General features: G+C 40.5%; 1 protein-coding gene across 1 annotated transcript in view; it reads left to right on the top strand.

The window, feature by feature from the left end:
• Positions 1–19,592, top strand: part of LOC147145563 (uncharacterized) — a 52,435-nt gene that overhangs the window by 985 nt on the left and 31,858 nt on the right. The window contains exons 2-3 of the mRNA XM_086033944.1: positions 555–741; positions 14,862–15,091. Coding sequence (XP_085890070.1) covers positions 686–741; positions 14,862–15,091 — 286 coding nt within the window. The 5' untranslated portion in view covers positions 555–685. The remainder of the gene's footprint in view (positions 1–554; positions 742–14,861; positions 15,092–19,592) is intronic.

Raw genomic sequence — 19,592 nt, 5'->3', positions numbered from 1 at the left:
AAACTCATTCCATTCTTTTTCTATTTTCATTGTATCTACGTTGTTTTCAGATATTCATTCGGAGGATATGGTTGTGAGATGATGGGGAATTATGACAAAGGCCTTTCTGGGGGAAGGAAGTGAAATACCTTTCAAAAGTGTCGTTCTACATTTTCTTGTGTATCGGACAAAGTGTTTGGTTTTTTTATACCGTTACTTTTTGGTCGTCTGTCACCATCCTGAATAGTTTTAAGATGATTTGGCATCCTGTGGTGCAAGACATTGAGCTATTAGACTGTGATGGGACAGCTGGTCACAGACTTGGATCGTAGTTCATATATTCCCCGCAAAGGCACACTGAAAAGATTAGCGGAACCTTCTGCGACCGAGAGGGGGTAAGCAAGCGGTGCGGTAACAGTGATACAAAAAAATTCGTAATCCAGTCGGAAGCAAAAAAGCAACCATGGCTCGCCAGTCCAGCCTCCCACAAACACACCCCTGTTGAGATATTGGCAAGTTGTCATGACGACAGGGATGTTCTGCTGATGAAGTCTCGCTTAACGTTGTCCAATCAGATCGTGAAACTACCACCGCAGCGTGAAGAGCGCAGGACGCACCTATTCCGGTTGCACGATTCCAAGAAAGGACAGGCAAAATCCGAGACCACCAACGGAAAACTAACAGTCTATGGGATGTTGTCAATGGAATGCCATGGTTCGACAAAACGCAATCAGCGGGGGTCGTGGATCCAAGGGCTGCCAGGTAGGGGGTCTCCATTATTATGCTTTTAAAGCCGTATTTCTTTCCAGTTATTAGTACAAATGTTAATTCAATATTTATTACGATTATTGAGGTAAATTAAATTAAACATTTGTTTTAATATGACTTAGTGGTTTGCATACTGAGTTGAAGCGATCCAGCTTCTTTGGAGCATGTCCCTAAAATGGCAAATCACTCCTGCAGGTGGTTTTTGCAAATCTGCACCAGTAATGATGAGCCCGATGAAAAGTGAAATGAAATCGTATTAAAGGGGTGGAAGTGTCATGGATATTATGTCAAACCCAAGTCATATGATCTAACGTAATGCCATTTAGTATTCATGCCATTGCGGGATGTGGATCTGGAGTAAGAAAAGCTACTATTCCAAAAGTGCAAAGTGAGATAAAAACTCTCCTGGTGTTATTTTGAGTCAGGCCTTTTATCACAAACTGCAGGGAGGATTTTCTATTCATTTTCTCCAAGCTGACCAAAGGCGAAGCCTTCGCTATGTGAAAGATGGAGGACTTGGTGGGGGTGCATTCCTTTTTTTTTTCCCAGTGCACTGCAGGTAGCCGTTACGGTCATCCTTCTCTTAAGCCTGTTATTGCTTTCTATCAAATTGAACATAGTTACTTACTAATAACGCACCATTAAAAGTTTAAATTAAAAAAAAAAAACATTCAAATATTATTTTCAAGTAATTTTTAGCTTTTCATTTATGCAGTTCACGCTTCTGTCTTTTAACCCTTCCCTTTCCTGAAGTCTATTCCCTCTGTAACTGGTTCTCTGTGGGATACCATTTGACAAGAGTTCAACGCTTCAAACTTCCAAAATCAAATGTATGTTGTCCTCATTCAAATGAATCGCTTGGTTGGTGGCTGGTTTGGACTTGTGTTAGGAAACAACTATTTGATTGTATGTGTCATTTCTATTTCACAGAATACTGATATTCATTTCTTGTTTGTCTTTGGTTTCTACTAAATGTGTTGTCAAATTCATAATTTTAATGATGTATTGCCATTTGCTTGAAGCAGGATGATGCAGTAGATGGAATTTGAAGCAATGCACATTCAGTCTAATTTCGTTTTTAATACCACATTCATCAAAAGTATTAGGAATTACAGTAAGACAGTTGACTGTGTAAACATGATAGCTCACAACCATTTCTTACTTTGACTTAGCCAACTCAGCATCTTATAGTCATCTCCACATACAATATGTCAATTCTGCTTTGCCCAAAATTAACCTATTGAATTGCTTTGTATTGGTAAAATGAATTTGGGCCAAGGTCCCCAAAAACACTCATCATCACAAGCTGATTCTTGTGCTATTAAAGTATATCTTAATATATGAAACATGAGGATCACTTGCCTATTAGAAAGTAGCTTGTAATTGTAACAGCACTAGGAGCCACTTTGTCACCTGAAGAATCACAACATGGTAAATCATCATGGTGACCACTAGAGGTTAAAAACTTAAAAAAAAAAAATAATACTGATGCTTAACACCCTTTGCCCTTAGGGTTAGGTCATGTTTGCTTGCTCATGTTTTAACCGTGGGTCTGTTTAATATATTGTAATCATTTCTTAGTTTTGTCCTGAGAACATACTTTTACATGAGAATCGATGCATTCTTGGAGGTATTTCATTCTGTGCCTGGGTATGTTTAACACCTACAGCCCTCCCGCCTTTTTTTTTAAACTAATATTCGCGTCCGTTCCTTGGTAGACCACCGTAACACCATCACAGCTGGTCAAAGTGGGAATAAGCATACCATGACTGTTCATGCACAAGCAGGTGCATGGGGGCACAACCTGGAACTGTTGTATAATCATTGCACAACCTCCAGTTATTATGACAACAGTCACCCTGCACAATAGACATACAATAGACAAACAAGTCAACTCAAAAGAATCCCTGAAGTCAGGAAAGTCGCATTGTTGTATTATGAAGTGATGGTGCACACAAATATCTTGGTTACGAAATCATGTACACGGATGGTACGAGAGAACTGTCCCAGTCTAAGTGCACTCTTATTAAGTGACAAATACAAATTTATGGTGGGAAGTGATCATTGCATTTGGATTTTAAATGGTTTGAAATGACACACTTCAAGCAGGGCATTAGTACAGCGACCATCGCCATGATGCTCATTAGTGCAGTACCATGGCATGTGTGATTAGCATATCTGCATGGATTTGCATGTTCTCCATTTGGTCCAGCAACCGCCTTTTCTTTAATTGCCCAAATCTCCAAAGGATTGTGATTTATAGGTAGGGTCCCCTTCTATATATTGGTCTGTCTTCAACAGATCCCAAACATGGACAATGTGAATCGAGGCTCTGAGACGACTCCAGATGATATGCCATTTTCAAAGTCATTCCTCTAAAACAAAGAACCACTAAAAGAAACCATCTTAATAATTGTCATTACTACCGAACTTGAGTATCCATTCAAACCCTGGCAGGAAAGTGATGATAGCGGTTGGGGTTGGCACGATTAATTGCCTGTCACTTGTCAGAGAAGTGCATAAAAACTAGCACTGCTGTTTGAGAGACTGTCAGCCAAGGACAATGAATGCATCCACTATCATCCCCAACTTCCATCTGATTTAATAAAGAGAGACATGAAGCCCAGACAGAGCTGTGAGATAGTACACGGCCACATTGCGGTCAGGTTGTAAACACAGACATGAAATAAAAGAGCTGGATTACAAACAGGTTTGATCTCCTCAGGGCTGTCCAGGCTGACTGACAGGGGAGGGGGGAAGCAATGATTTGGGCTCCTTTTATTCCCATTTCTCACATCAACTACCTCTCTATTGCCAGCAGCATTGTCATTTCAGCTGTCCAGATACAAGTGAGGGTCTTGCATTGACAGAAGCAGCGCGATAAAGAGAAAGACCAACTGGCAGACAAATGCAGCCAGAGGCTTAAGACTTGAGAAACAGCTGAGACCCACCAATTTGTTAACGGCACAATCTTTCAATAGAGTCGTAACATTTCCCCTCCATCCCAGCCTTGTCTTTCTTTCTTCATGTCTTTGTTCATAATTTACAGGCACAAAGAGATAAGCAACACACTTTTGTTTTCTTTTTGAAGTTTGATGGAAGCAGCAGATTCTCATTCTGATGCTAAATTAATATAATTTAGTTTTCAATTATTCAAAAGCTGTTGTCATGCCAGTATGATTGAGTTCTTTATGAAACTGTAATTATTATCCTCTGTGTTCTTATCCTGCTGGTCTTGGAACAACTATGGGCAGATCATGAGATAATGAGTGTGGGTCTTTCTACCAATGATGAGGCCCAGAGTGAGGATGAGACGGTCCAAAGATGAAGAGGCATCCTCCCCAGCTAATTTAGACAGGAGAACTAAAGGTCTAACATAGCTCCAAAGTGAATTGTGTCCTTGAAGTTAATGTGAGACATCAAATATCATTTGTGGCTGAAAGGCAGTTTCCTCAATGAAAGGTAATTATACATCTGCAGTAGAGGAAATCTCTTGTGCCTTCAAGAATTTAAAATTGTTAGAAAGTAACAGGGAAAGACATTAAAAGTCCAACTTTATTTTCATCTAAAATTGATATTTAGTTTACTTCTTACACACTCAGTCAGAGAAATGTACCACCCACCGCCTAAGAAAGTTAGTGGTACACGTACCCTTAGAGTTTTGGCAAAACGTGTAATGATATTAGTGTTAGTATTTAAAAACTGGCACACCTTGATTTTCCTACTGGTGCAAGCTTCGTTTAGTGTGTTTGTGAATTTGTCAGAAGGGTCTGCGCCATGCTGGGTGTTGTGGTGTACCAAGGGCATTTCCATTGACACGCTCACTGTCCACCTGACAATTTGGTGGCTGAAAAATCGACAAAACTTTACACCTGCTGGAACCACGTATAAGTATTAACATAGGGAATGTACCATGATAACATGTGTTTAAGCCAAAAATCTAAATACTGACATTACAAAATATGTTTGGGTTGACTTTGTCTTTAACATCACTTAATGTCTAAAAACAGTGGCCAATCATCAGCAAAATTCATGTGCACATCGCTAATCTTGCCCACTTAATCCTCTGAAATATTAAAACCGCAATATTTGGGATTTTATGCATATCGTTAAGCCTTTTCATCTTCATATGCACACATAGAGAAAAAAACAATTTAATGTCACTTAATGTTTGAAAACTATGACTAATAACTAAAATGTATGTGCACATCTATAACCATGCCCACTTCATCGTCTGAAAATATTAAAGCAATCACCCAAATTGGGGGGATTTTCTGGATGTTAATTGTTTTTCATTGCACAGAAAAATCTTAACCACTTGATGTCGAAACTGTAATCTATCTTCACCACAATCTATGTGGACATCGATGCTTAGGCCCATTTCAACTTACGCAAACTTCCACTGTAGACTGTGTCACCAACCCTGTGTCTAGAGCGGACACTTGAAGTACCCGAACAATTATAGTAAGCGTGTGTTGTAATACGAAATGGGCTCCCGGCTCTAAATAACAATGTTGTGCTCTCAGTTTTTGAGCCACCTCCTGTTCCCGGTACACCCAAGCGTGCCAGTGTGAAGCGTTTTGTGAGCAGCAAAGATGAGCATTTTACGAAAATTTGCAGGTCCGTCAATCGCCATCCACCTGCAGCCTGGGTACCCTTCCGCCATCCGTCTCTCCGTCTATTTGTCAAACCGGACCAAATAGTAATGATGTCGGTCAGTCGGTCTATTGTTTTAAACACGCTTAATGATTTAAGGGGTATATTTTGTTGAATATCAATGCTCCACTATAGTTGTAACCAGAGCTGGGCATTTTACTACAAATTGGGCATCCGTCATTTGTCATCCGTCAACAGCATGGCTACCCTTCCGTCATTCGCCTTTTTTTCTGGGGGGCCAGGGATAGTACCCGTCTATAGGCAGGTCCACCTCTAATTTTAAACGGGCTTCCGTCGGCGATTTCGACTAAAATTTTCACATGGAAGCCTCACTACGGCATGAGAGCTTCAGCCCCGGCCGGACTAAAAACGTCTCCTTTTAGGACCCTGAAGCTGCAAGCCTCGGCCACGGCCAATGTCAAATGGAAGCCTCTGTTATAGGGATTGTGGTACAGTAAGTATTCCACCTACGGACCTCTGTCAAACCGAAATTCCCTCACCCGGAAAAAAAAACATGCATTAAATTTTCTACTACTATATTACATTAACGATTGATTCCTTACAACGGAAATTCCGGTGTCCGGAACCCATAGCGAAGCCCGCAGTACAGCAAACTCAAGCAGTCCCCGCTCTATACTACGGAAAAACTTTGACCGCTCCGTCATCATCGGATCAAACGGCAATTCCCTCACTCGAAAAAACAAACGTATGCATTCAATTTTCTACTACTATATTACATTAATGATCGATTCCTTACAACGAAGTTCCGGTATTGTATCCGGAACCCCAAACCCTTAGCAAAGCCCGCAGTAGCGCAAACTCAAGGAGAAGACTTGGAGTCGGAAAAACTCAAATCTACGAGACTTTGAAAAAGTCCTGATGTAAAGCCACCGTCCAGCAAGGAAGCTATGGAGATGGCATCGAAAATGCTTTTGTATACACAAGAATCACCAGACATCAGTGCTGATCAATGGGATAGTTACTTGCAATTAGCAACAAAACTGTATAATACGCAGACAAACATTTTTATACAGCAAAGAATGAAGCCAACACAACAACTCCAAATAGACTCATATTTCCCAAGTGTGAGAAAAAGCAACACTAAAATACAGTATAGTTTACTGTAGTTAAGTACAGTATTTGGACTATGTTTGCTATACTGTACTGTATTTTGTTCATATACCTGTACTTTATAGTGCAGTTTTTGTTTAATACAAAATTGGGTGAAAATATTTTTTTGCATTATATTGCTTGTGTATTATATTGCACATGTATTTTGTTAACATACTTGCACATTCATACAGGACATGTACCGTAGTCATTTCCCACATAAGGAAATTCTTGTAATGGTATGCCCCAGCAGCAGGAGGGAGGGGCGGTGTACGTGAAGTCAGAATGAGGAAATACAAGCGCGTACACTACTGTCATGTCTATTTGTACACAAACAGCCTTGCCGCGGCCATGAAAGTCTGGTCCATCACTCAAATCTGTCCCCCAGGCAACTACAACTCACTATTGTTCCTTGCTGCACTCGCCGCGGCCATCGAAGCCCCGCTGCAAAAATAGACTAATGACGGACTACAGACGAAAGACGAATTAAATACATGGGCATCCGACTATGCTTAGTCCATCTATTTTTAAATTTTACCCGTCATTTGTCAACCGTCAGCAAAACGGCCATCTGTCAATGACGGAAAAAAGGACCGGTCCATCACATAGGCGGAACGCCCAGGTCTGGTTGTAACACTGCTGCTATGCTTGGTGGAACTCATTACGTTTTCCATCATGTCACTTTGGGTTCATGTGTAGCCCCTGTAAAGATCAGTTGTACTGTTGACATAATGAAATACTGAAGATAGAATAAAAGAAACCAACAAGTTCTGATCTCCCGATAGTCAGTCTCAGTCCCTCTCTCTCTCTTTCTCTCTCTCTCTCACGCACATTTCACACACACATACAAACACATTCATTGGAAGTGGAACATCTGTCAGACACTGGGCCAGTGGTTTAGTTAAAAGATGAGGAACGCTATGCTATTCATTTATCACACATGACTGCCCGTTGCTTTTAATTATGGCGAGCTCTTTCAACTTACAATCAAATATACTTCAAAACGCTTTGTGTTTGACCATTGTGGGCCTACGCGTATGGGGGAGGGGCCACATATGTGTGTAGGGTCTATGTGAAACTGTTCTATAACTCTCCTCTACAATAACTGACCCTGGTTCCTCCATCTATTTGCATGCACACACACTTTTGTAATTGATGAGCATCACTCTGTATACAGTGTTTGTGTGCACGTCAGTGCATGCTTTTCCATGCAATTGCGGGATCGGTATGCTTTATTTTCCCGACACAGCTGCGCCGGGACTGGATTGATGTGTAACCCAATCCGGCACTTTAAAGGGCGAGAGGCCTGGACAGACATGGTCTTGCTAGTATACCAGATGGGGCTTTATGATGAAAAGAGCGTAATCCCCATCCAGGCATCACTTCCATCGCTTGTGCCCTACAAAGCCATTCACAGTTTTATTTATTGCATTAAATAATCCCTTTTTGCACACTCCCAAGCAGAGCCCAATTTCGATGTTTCTCTCCTCATCCTCTTACTTTCAGTTTCTATCTTTATCTACACCCTTCTGACACTCTTCTGTTTCTTCATGCCTTTCTATCGCCTTCATCTCTTTGCCCCTCACCCCCTTCACCAAACCCCCTTTGCACTTGAAGACTTGCAAATGTGGTATTAGCTAAAATTCAGAGAGCCAGGCAAGTGATCTCTTTTTATCCACTAGGGCCTTTCTGATTGAGCTACAGCATGTGCATTGGAAATGAGTGCTGCACTGGGGCTGGCAAAGCTCATGCCTCTGATTGATATTCAATATACATGTCACTGCAGGACATGCTTATTTGGGGCTACCAGTTTACTATTTCTCTATTTCTTGCCCTCTCGCGAGCTCTCCCTCTATTCCAGCCTTAGAAAATGTCTTTCTTTGCAAGTATCGCGCACAGAGAAAAGTGTAAATTGGACTCTGGAAAATAGTGTTTGGCAAGGGTTGTACTAAAAGTGTGTCAATGTTATTTTGGGAGTGTAGTCATGCATTTGAAACTGCTTTCTATGATGATTGATTTCGTGAAGGGCAACATTGTTATAATAAGAGACAATTCTGTGTGCCTCCCTGATTTCCTTGACATTACCCCTTAGTAAAACTCCATTTCATAATATAATATTATTCAAAGAAAATATTAGTACATATAGGTAGATGTATGCTCATTATCTTTTCATTGTATTCTGCGTATGTGTGGCCCACTCTCTAAAATCCCCTGTTCCTTTTAGTCTAGTTGCTGTTTCATTTTTTTTTCATACAGAAAATAAAATACACAAGTGTGTTCTTCCTCAACCTCCCAGTTCACTTGCCTGTTCTCTTCATTCTCTGAGTTTCACTGGGATCCCCAGGGAAGCAGATGATTTCACTGTGTCTAACTGCTTATAGCACTTGCAGAATATGTCAGAGATTGAATTTACATAAGGCAGGTGTATTACGAAAATGACATTGCCTAAGTATAATGTGGAGCTCTCAGACACAGATGTATGAATGAGCATGCGTGGTTTTACTAGGACGTTCACTAGATGAGGAATCCTATTCCAAAAGGGGCATGGTGGGAGGGGTTTTTAAATACAGTTTCAAATTAGCTTCTAATGAGTGAAAGAACAAGTGTCAAGCATTTGATGAGCAATCTTGCACTAGGTTTTGAGATTAAGGAGACATGACAATTGGGCACAGTCATCGAGTGGTTAGCACATTCACCTTACAGTTCAGAGGTTGAGGCTGTGTGTTTAGTTTGTATATTCTCCGTGTCCTTGCGTGGATTCTCACCGAATAACGGGGCTTCATCCCACATTCCGAAAACATGCACGTTAGGTTCACTCCAAATTGGCCTCAGGTGTGAATGTGACTATGAATTGTTGTTTGTCGCTATGAGCCTCTCACCTGAGGTCAGCTGACATAGACTCCAGCTCACTTCCAACGCTAACGAATATAAGCGGTATTGTAAATGGATGCATGGAGACCAATCTTGGTTTTGTGGTCCAGACCATTTCTCTGAAATTAGAGTATCAGTCCAGGTCCAAGCTTTTGCATTCTCAGACAACTGAGCATGCCCCTTCTTGTAAAACCTAAGCTTATTTTATGTTGCTTCCTTTTTCAAGGTTTGCCTTTGCTCACTTCCAAGTGTGGAAAGTGAAGTGTCAACACAAACCCCAACTCCATTGAAACTGTGTAAAATGTAAAACAAACAGAATACTCTGACTACGTCTACTTTAGAAGGTGACATTTTTTCAGAAATCCAGCGGGATTCCCACGGGATGGGAGTCATCTTTAGCTTTAATCATGCGATTGTGACAGTACAGGATGAAATGTTCACATGTTCAAATGAGCACATGGGAGCGAGATTACCTGGTTGGAAAAAAAAAACCTCAGACAGACGTGTAGCCATTTTTAAGGTAGCTGGCCTCCAAAATGTGAGCGGTATGGGATTTGGAGACATTATGAATGGGAGCAGAATGGGAGTGGGAGTTGTTTTTGCTGGGAGTTGGATGGGACGTAATTTTATTTTATTATTATTATTTTTCTATTAAAAGACAATGATTTTTTGCAGAAAGAGCATGCGCACAATACAAACCAATGTTCCTTTCAAAGGAATTTATATTATATGTGTTAATACAACCAAATACTCAGGTTAGAAAAGGGATAACCCAGGGGTCTTATTCAGGTTTTAAAAACCCGAATATGAGCGTATTTGGGTTTTAGCGTGTGTTTACATGGCTTTTCAAAACCCAAATATTGCCAATATTCGGTTTTCAAAGGGTTATGGACTGCGTGTAAACAATGATTTGCAAATCATTTTCAAACTATATTCAACACAATACCTGACAAAGAACAAACATATTATGTTTAAACTGATGAATGTTGTTATTTTTACTCACTTTAAATTTCATGCTTGCAACACATTTAAAGTATATCAGTTTGAAGATTAACATTAAATATCTGGTTTTCGCAGTGTATTCCATTGAATATACTTTGAAAAAGATTTCAGTTTTTACACGGGTCATTAAAATGCATTAAAAGTCTTTACATTGATTTTGAAAAAACTAAGGCCTTAAAAGGTCTTAAAAATGATTAAATACGATGTCCAGAGGCATTTGAAATTTAAATAAAATTGATGGAAAAACATTGGTATTCTCAATTTAGCTTCATTACATCAACATTTAATAGTTTTAATTATAAACACTTCAGTTTACTCGAGGGTGTTTTTACACAAATTTTGACTATACGTTTTTGGTACAACCAAATGTCCAGATATTTGTATTCTGTGACACTTTGGATCTTCTTTAACACTAGGACTACTAGGATTTTGAAATTATTCAAACTACAAGAGCAGTCATTTTGACGGGTTGCGCTTTGCTGCACTCTGACAATGACCTCATTGACTCAGTGTCTCAAAAGACTTTACTGCACTTGACTTCGAAGAAGAGAAAGTAAATCGGAAGTACGGCACACAAAGCAACTCCGTTCCCATGGTACCACGGAACTCATTTTTTCCATGGGGGAATTATGTCAACGAGCACCACATAAGATCATTATTTTGTTTATTTCGACTGTCTGGCATGTACTGCCCACAACACATCTAACAGCCTATTTTACCACACGCGACACAGCTCCTCTTGGGGCAGGGTGACTTTTTTACTCTGACTCGCTGTGTGTAAGTAATGCAATTAATCCTCAGATTCGTCAGTATTTTGAAGCAGATGTAATGCCTCCTAAGATTTTTTTGAATCGATCATGGCGACCAGCAGTGTTTCTCAATACAACCGCAGGTCTCTACAGAAACCTGGCAGCGCTGTCCCAGCGCAACGTGCATAAGATTAAGTAGAGCCGTCAAATTGACTGGCACGCTGTCGTTAAAGAGGTAATGACTCGTAACTATTTCTATATTGTTTAATACCATAAAATTGCACCTTAGTAATGAAATATAAACAGAATTAGGAAAAGTCAAGAGGCCAGGAGCATCTTATATGTATAGGCAGAGTATTTATCAAAGTTTAGTTTGAAAACAGTCAAAATGACTGCTCTCGTGGTCCTCGTGTTAAATACCGAGTAACACACTTAGTATGCTAGAATAGTTTCCCACTGAGCCAGTCCTATTTGGTAGTGAAAAATTGACCACATTGAATAGCCGAGTATACCCAAGCGCAATCATGGCAAGCCTAGTAGGTGCAGTGCAGTGAAAAGGGGCCTTTCAATGATCATCTCACTTGTTTACATGAGATGATTGTTTGCAGACACACACACATAACGCATACATTGTTCTGAATGCTGCTGATGCTGTAACAGTATAACTGAAAACAGCAAAATGAGGTGGAGGCGACAAAGAGCTTTGAGGAAGTAGACTGTATCTCCAAGGACACATACCACCCAGCAGATCAAAGGACCCTGTGGACGTTTTTGATGGGGAAACCACAGCGGTTTTCAAAGCATTGTCGTGCTGCATCTCACTGTGCCACCAAGGCTTGTGATAGAAATTCTAATACATCCGCCTGTCAGTTAATTGACGCTCGATTCTGTCCCTTGGGGGACACTGGGCTAGTCTTTGGAGAGCATCTTTGCTCTGCTGCATGCTCATCCTTAATTTTTATTGCCCAATCAGCTTCTCCACATAATTTATTGCTGATATGTATTGTGTATCTTGTCAATATCTAATCTTCGGAGAAGATTACTGCAGTTTTTCACATATTCATTTATATCTCACCAACCTACCTGTATGGGGATCTTAACTGAGGAGTTGTTTCTTTATATTTAGTAGGTTTGATTTGACCATAGAAGGATTCTTTTTTTTTTTCCGTTCCTCTATATGGCTGAGGACATGAGGAAGACACGGAGTGAAAGTGACTGGCACTTGTTTCATGTTTTTGCTGCAGCTAAAAGGAAAACACGCACCTTCATATGAAACCAGCTGTCCTGTCATTCCAATGCCCATTCTACAGAAAATGTTGACAGGAAGTCATATCAGTCTATGTGAGAGAAAGCGATGACTGGCAGCTGATTTGAGCTCATCTGTTTGTTTGAAGTTAGCGGTGAATCTCAATGGTAAATTAGCCAGATAATGAGCTTTAAAAAAAAAAAACACTGCCGTTAGCGTCTCTCCTGCGGCGTCATGCATGGACGCTTTCATGCAAGAACGGAACCGCTTTAAAAGGACGAGGACGGACGGAGGACACTAATTGTTATGAATAAGAACGGAGGAACAAGGCTGAAAGGGTCGCGGACCGGCAAAAAAGGGTCAAGTGCCCAGCTCTGACCATTTAAACCATCAAACACGTACGCTAACGCTAAATATCCTGTAGATGTGAATGTGAGTTTGAATAATTGTCCGTCTATTTGTACTCTGCTATTGACTATCAATTAATTTCGTATGTATCCACCTCAAAGTCATCTTGGATAGGCTGCAGCTCACCCATGACCCGAAATAAAATCGACAGTTGAGTGTTATTTATACATCTTTGTGTCATATTTTCTGATACTATGCAAGTACAACAAAATACAGTCAGACTGCGTCACCTTCCTCTTCCACAAATTTCTTCTGTATAAGAAGCATTACTATAACATATTTACTGAGTGTATGCTGATTTTTTTTTTACTTTTTACAAGGCAGCCTTTTGATACCCTTTTTGTATTGGATCTCATTAAATCATGCAGGTGTACCTATTGGCCTCTCAGTTTACAACCCTATTCTTGTTCCCTAGCTCTGATCATGACAGGGACTGGACGAGACCTCATTTGGGGGCAGCACAGTGGTCCAATGATATGCACTGTTGCCTCACAGCAAAAAAGTGTCAGGGTTCAAGGTTTGACAGATGAAAGAAGCTTTCTGTGTTGAGTCAGCATGCTCTAACTATGCTGTATCATAGGTTAATTGGAAACTCTAAATTGTAGTTGCAAATGTCAGTCAACCATAATGTACAATGTGTCAGCCATGTGATCGACCGGAATTTTGCCCAGCAGCTTGTCAGCTGAGATAAGGTCCAATTCTCTGCCCTACACAAGATGAGGGATTCTAAGTGGTTGTTTTATCCATGTCACATCCTTTTAAATGTATTTTCAAGATTGAGTGAGAGTTTCTTGACGGTGTTGAGTTTATGCTAATTTCTTGCATATTATTGTAAGTCTGCGGTTTGGCTCTCGCCCAAAATCAACTAGGCTAGGCTTCAGCACACCCACGACCCTAGTGAGGAGAAACGGTAAAGAGAATAGATGGATAGACTTTTATCATTTTCACAATGTAAATGATTTCTGTTCTCTTTTACTCTATTTCTAAAACTGCTCAATAGTGGTATTTTTTCTATTGAATGTTATTATTGCTAAAGCACCTTTTAACTACGTTTTTAAATGTGCTATGAGAATAAAAATATTACCATTATTCAAGTATGAAAAAATGTTTAATTGAGGTCATTGAAACGCGTGAACAAATCTTCACCATGCTCAGGAATCCTATAACTTTCTGCTCTATATCTGTGACTGCCTATCTCCAGACCAACTCAAATCAATGGTTAGGACACTGAAAGAGAAATTGTATACATTCCTCCATAATCTTAAGAGGTATTTACATACAATATATACTCTAAACAGTTCTGTGGTCCTGCCAGAGAGAATTCTATGACAATTTTACAAAAGAGCTTTTCTCTCTTCACATTCCTAAAATGTAATGTGGTTTACTTATGCAGCTGGACGGCACAAATCAAAGCATTCATTCCGGGGGATCAAGTGCAGGCAGAAAAAGAGAGTGAGAAGGAGGGATTGGGGGGTGGGGGAGAAAATGTTCAAAGCGTTCAAGGTCACTCTTGAGGGTCAATCCCTGTGCCTACTCACTGCCTGCATGAATTCATAACTGCCAATTGACTTTACAAAGGCTCTCATAGGGAGGCCATTACATATGCAGTTTAATAATAACAGTTATTATGCTACTTTTTTGTTTCCACCATGCTTTTAATATAGAAGGGTCTCAATCTGTGGTGTATAATAATTGGGCTGGTACCTACTTCCCTTTAGCTCAGTGTTTCCTCTGAAATTCAAAATGGCAGCCAACCATTTCCTGCAACCATTCACATAAAGAACTCTCACCACTGGATTTTCCTCTGATTGGATCAAAGCTTTGACCTGTGTTGCCAAGTGACCTTTACTGATCTCATAGGAGGGTGCAGAAGGGTGGGGCATTGCCTGTACACCTGGGAATTGCTTCAATGGAGCCCTATTCAGGAACTCGAACCTTGGCCTTTTGATGCTGCCACATGGCATATCTGACACTCCTGTGAATAAAGGATACATCTGCTTATTTCTGCCCATCACTGTCACCTGCATTAATGATTATCCATGCTAATCTTAAGGAGTTGTTGACTGTTTCAGGGTACAGAGCAAGGTGGTGGCAGCCGACCATGGGAGCCAGCTGGCGACAAGGTGGCTCAGCTGGCAGTGCTCAAAGCTCCCAAGAGGAAAAAAGATGTTTGAAGAGGACACTCCAGGATGCTGGAGGGTGACAAAGAACAGCTGTAGAAGAGGAGGCCTGACCGGCAATGGACTACAATCGAGACAAACATCAAATGATGTTGACAGTCTTTCCAGTTCCGACTTGTTCAGTAAGTTAATGAGACGCATGGTTTGCTTTATAATCACATTACAGCTGTGCTCATTACCTTCACCAGGCAGAAGAGATGTTAGTTGGACCGTTATTTAGTTCGCTAAGTAGTTAGTCAACTAGATAGGTATGTACAGTAGTTCGGTTGGTAGATACTGGCATAAAACATAACATAATCATAATAAAATATAATCTCCAATCTTTTTCTTTCTTTCAAAGTTATTTTTATTCATTCAACAAGTTTACACAAAAAATAAAACAAAATAAAACCACACACAACACCACCCAACCCCACCCCCCGTCCACAACAATCCCCACCTCATTTCACTCATAGCTACACGACCCGCGCACTCTAGAGTCGAAGTCCAATCATAAATCACCCAATACATAGAAGTGGCAGTATCAAAATTTAAGTTAAATAATTAAAAAATAAAATAAAATAAAAACCCTGAATAAAAAATAATTAGATAACACAAGTAGGAGCAGCATGGACAGCAACCTCAACAATGCCAACCTGTCTAAAATGGTAGCATTAACACAGTGTAACAACCATCTTTGTCATTCTTGCAATTGGGTGGTATTATTAAGTATTATCAAAAAATGAAATAAAAGGTTCCCAAATACTGCACAATTTCTTTACAGAACCACGAATCGGGTTCGAATGGTTAGTACGTCCGCTTCACAGTTCAGAGGTCGTGGGTTCGATCACGGCTCCAGCCTCCCTGTGTGCAGTTTTTGCATGTTCTCCCTGTGCCTGCGTGGGTTTTCTCCGGGTACTCCGGTTTCCTCCCACATTCCCAAAGCATGCTTGGTAGGTCGACTGGACACTGTAAATTGCCCCTAGGTGTGATTGAGAGTGCGGATGTTTGTTTGTCCCTGTGTGCCGTGCGATTGGCTGGCAACCAATTCTGGGTGTCCCCCGCCTAGATGCATAATGAATAACGGACGCTCAATTTTTAGTAAAATGCCCAACTTTGGGCAATTTACTAAACGAACTTAAAATTTCTGATTGATTCACGTGCTTGTTTATGTTATTCATATATTAATTTTGTGTGACAAAAAAAATTCAAAGGAATGTGTGTTTTCCCACATTTCAATACTTGACATTCAATGTTTTATAACAAAAGGAGCAGGGGCAAATTTCTGGCAGGGCTCCTGCCCCTAACTATTTCAGGACTTTGATGATCAAGAATTTATTTGGCTTTTCTTTTTTTCTTTTTACCATTAACAACAAATAGCCTGGTGTGGTCTTAAGCAAAAGTATGTTTGATAGATGCTGGTGGCCAATGGAGATGCCTCATTGGCTGTGTCATTGGCTGTGTTGACACAACATAGAAGAAAAGAGGAATTCACAATTCACGTATAATACTCATAAATGGACATCCTTGGTTTTCATCTGATTGCAACAATATCAGTATTTAATGCGAATGTATTGGCACTGAACTGTAAGATACTATATTATGATACCTCGCAATGTTGATCATTTGTCCCACCCCTCGTGACACATCATAATCATAGCTCAGTAAGAGTTTCCATCAACATTACTGTACTCATGGACAACATCTGCGTCTGAGGACTATTATGGTCTGGAAGTGTCTTTGTGCTGATTTTCCGTTTGTCATTTTGAAGGCCTATTTTACAATTGTGAAATCATCTGTGTGAAACCCAACAAATTTGGCCTAGTTTTTGCAGGATCCATAAGATCTTTTCACGCATATGTGCAATTTTTATTCTGGCACTGTGGGCAAAGTTGGTTAATGAATCATGGTGGAGAAGATGCAGGACACCAAGTGACTTGGAATCTTTAGTTTCTCCCAGCATGCTTTACTTATTTTATATCCGTCTATCATCACCTAGCTCCTATGCCAAATCCAACCGTCTTTCTTCTTTTATCTCATTCCCCACTCTTTCGAACTGCCACTAAGCTGTTTGGAGATACAATCCAAACCTCATTCCTAAAATGCACACAGAAATGCGCAGTGCTCCAATGTCAGCATTTCTTAATATGGGCTACTACAAGTTCTCCTGAACGCACACACAGAGTGCAAAGGAGAAATAAGAACATGAGGTGAAATTTGCTAAATCAGCCAAACTCAGGAATGTATTTTCATTAGAGAAGTTTGTTTGAGGGGATTGGTTGCTGAAGGAGAAAGAGAGGTTACTCCAAGGTATCAGAAACTGTGACTGCAGTCCTGGTGCGGTAATTTGATTTGGGGGCAGAACAGAAGTTTATCAGCTCGCTGAGGATAGTGACAGGGGACAGGGATATGGGAGCTGGACGTGTGTTTGTGTGTGTGCATGCGTGTGTGTCTCACCTCCACCTAAACCTTCATTCGTGTTGATCTCACCTAATCCAGCCCACGCTTGTCTCTTTGTTTCGTATCCTTGTCAGTCTCCGGAAGAGGTAATTACAAAACAAACAGAGGACTTTCAGGAAGACTTGAATAAGACTTCACACCCACTGTGTCCCTGTCAGGCTGCAGAAACAATCATTTTTCTCACAAGCGCACTGTTTTTTTTCTTGGTTTAATTCAGCTTGTTTTCACATTTCAACGTACCACATGAGATATTTATATCATATCATAAAAGAAGAAAGTAGACGAAATACAAACCGCTCATTACAACCACCTAAGGGTGTTTTATCATCTTTAAATGGATTACATTGAAAAGTCAATTGCCACTTGTACAGTTTAGAATCCAACTCATTGTGGCTGTACTGGCTCACCAGGAAAATTCTTGGTACTCCAGATGGCCAGTTTGTACCTGATACCCAATGGAGCACAGCTCATTAATAATGGGGCACGTGGCCCACTAAAGGGGTCTTGGGATGCCCCTGATTGTCAGGTTCTGTATTTATCAAGCTTTCTGATGATACCAATCTTTTGAAAATAGGATAACGATCAAGAAAGTTATCAATGTTTTGGGCCATCTCTTACAACGTTAAACCTCTGTGCAGGCTGAGATGCATCAAAACGGATGCCCTTTTATTGGAAAATAGGGGCCACGTTTGAGCAGACTGAAGTGCTGTAGGCATGAGCCATCATTTAGAATGAATGAGTCATGAATCATTAACATATCGGGTTGTTCCGATCCGATTACGTGATCGGATATCGACCTCGATTACGTGGTTGGAGACTCGTAATTATTTCCCGATCAGAAATTGGATACATTGCATATATATTTTATTAAAACATTTCCCGTTTTTTTGGTATTTGTAGGCTGCAAATGTTAGGGGAAAAAAATGAATAAATTACATGTTACAAAATGTACATCAAGGTAACCCTAACGTTACACCGGATGTGTGTATGACATTACTCAGTTGAACAAGCAGCTTGAAAGGAAGGCGTGCGATCATGTTGGCAGTCTCGGAACACTTTTCGGTCGACGACAACAACAACCCAGTTGCAATCTGCTCCATTTGTAAACGTGGCATTTCGAGCGGTGGGAGGGTTAGGTCTGCATTCAACACAACCAATCTCATCCGCCATTTGGAAAATACACATCCCGCAGCACATGCCGAGTTCCTACGGGCTCAGCTGGCGAAGAAAACCAGCCGACAATAGAGGAGGCTTTCAAGAAGAGCGAAAAGATGCCCCAAGACAGCGAAAAAGCTGGTAAAATTACCTCAATGATAGCAGAGTGGATTGCGATAAACGACCACCCATTTTCATTTGTCGAATAACTTGGAATGCGTTGCTATACAGAGTACCCGGAGCCCCGGTATCAAATACCCTCACGCCGCTACATCACCGAGAAATGCATTGCTGAGGTGCACAAACGATTGACTGACAAATTGCGTGTCTTGATGGCTGACGTGCCTCGCATCTCCTTTACAACCGATATCTGGAGTTCCTCCCTTGCCCCGATGTTGCTTCTTAGCCCAGTGGCACTTTACATTTCAAATTTTAAGTCAATCTATTCATACTGTCTACTGAACTATTTATTGGAATGTTTCGTCTAAAGTTGCACGATGCTCAAATTGAAGTCCTTATTAGCCTTACTTTATGTAGCCTATCTAGGTCAGTACAGTGGCACTTTTTCTTTTTGTTTTCATTTCATATTGTTGGTCAAGCTGCTGTTCATACTGTTTACTACGGGTCTAATGTTGCACTAAGATCAAATTAAAGAATTTAGTGGCCTTATAGCCCAGGCCAGTGGCAGTTTATTTTTTATTTTTTGAATTCCCTTTAATATTTTATGTCATGCTGCAGTTCATACTGTAAATACTGTGTTACTGGAGTTGTTGGTCTAAAGTTGATTACAGGCAAAATAATGCAAAGACATGTTTAAAGAAGTCATAAAATGCCAATAAAAAGAGACACTGTATCTTATGCCTTCGCCTTTATATCCTTTAATATACTGTTTAAGAAGTATCAGATCGGGACTCGGATCGGTGTATTGGCAGATCTCAAAATCAAAAGACTCGGACTCCTACGTGAACAAACGTGATCGGAACAACCCTATATACACGGCAATGCGAACAAAAACTGTCTGGTACTCTC

The sequence above is a fragment of the Filicampus tigris genome, chromosome 6 (assembly GCF_054856515.1).
Source record: "Filicampus tigris isolate MCC_2025a chromosome 6, RoL_Ftig_1.0, whole genome shotgun sequence".
NCBI classification, from domain to species: domain Eukaryota; kingdom Metazoa; phylum Chordata; class Actinopteri; order Syngnathiformes; family Syngnathidae; genus Filicampus; species Filicampus tigris.
Note: the sequence above shows the minus strand (reverse complement) of the source record. Positions and strands in the feature narration are given on the sequence as shown.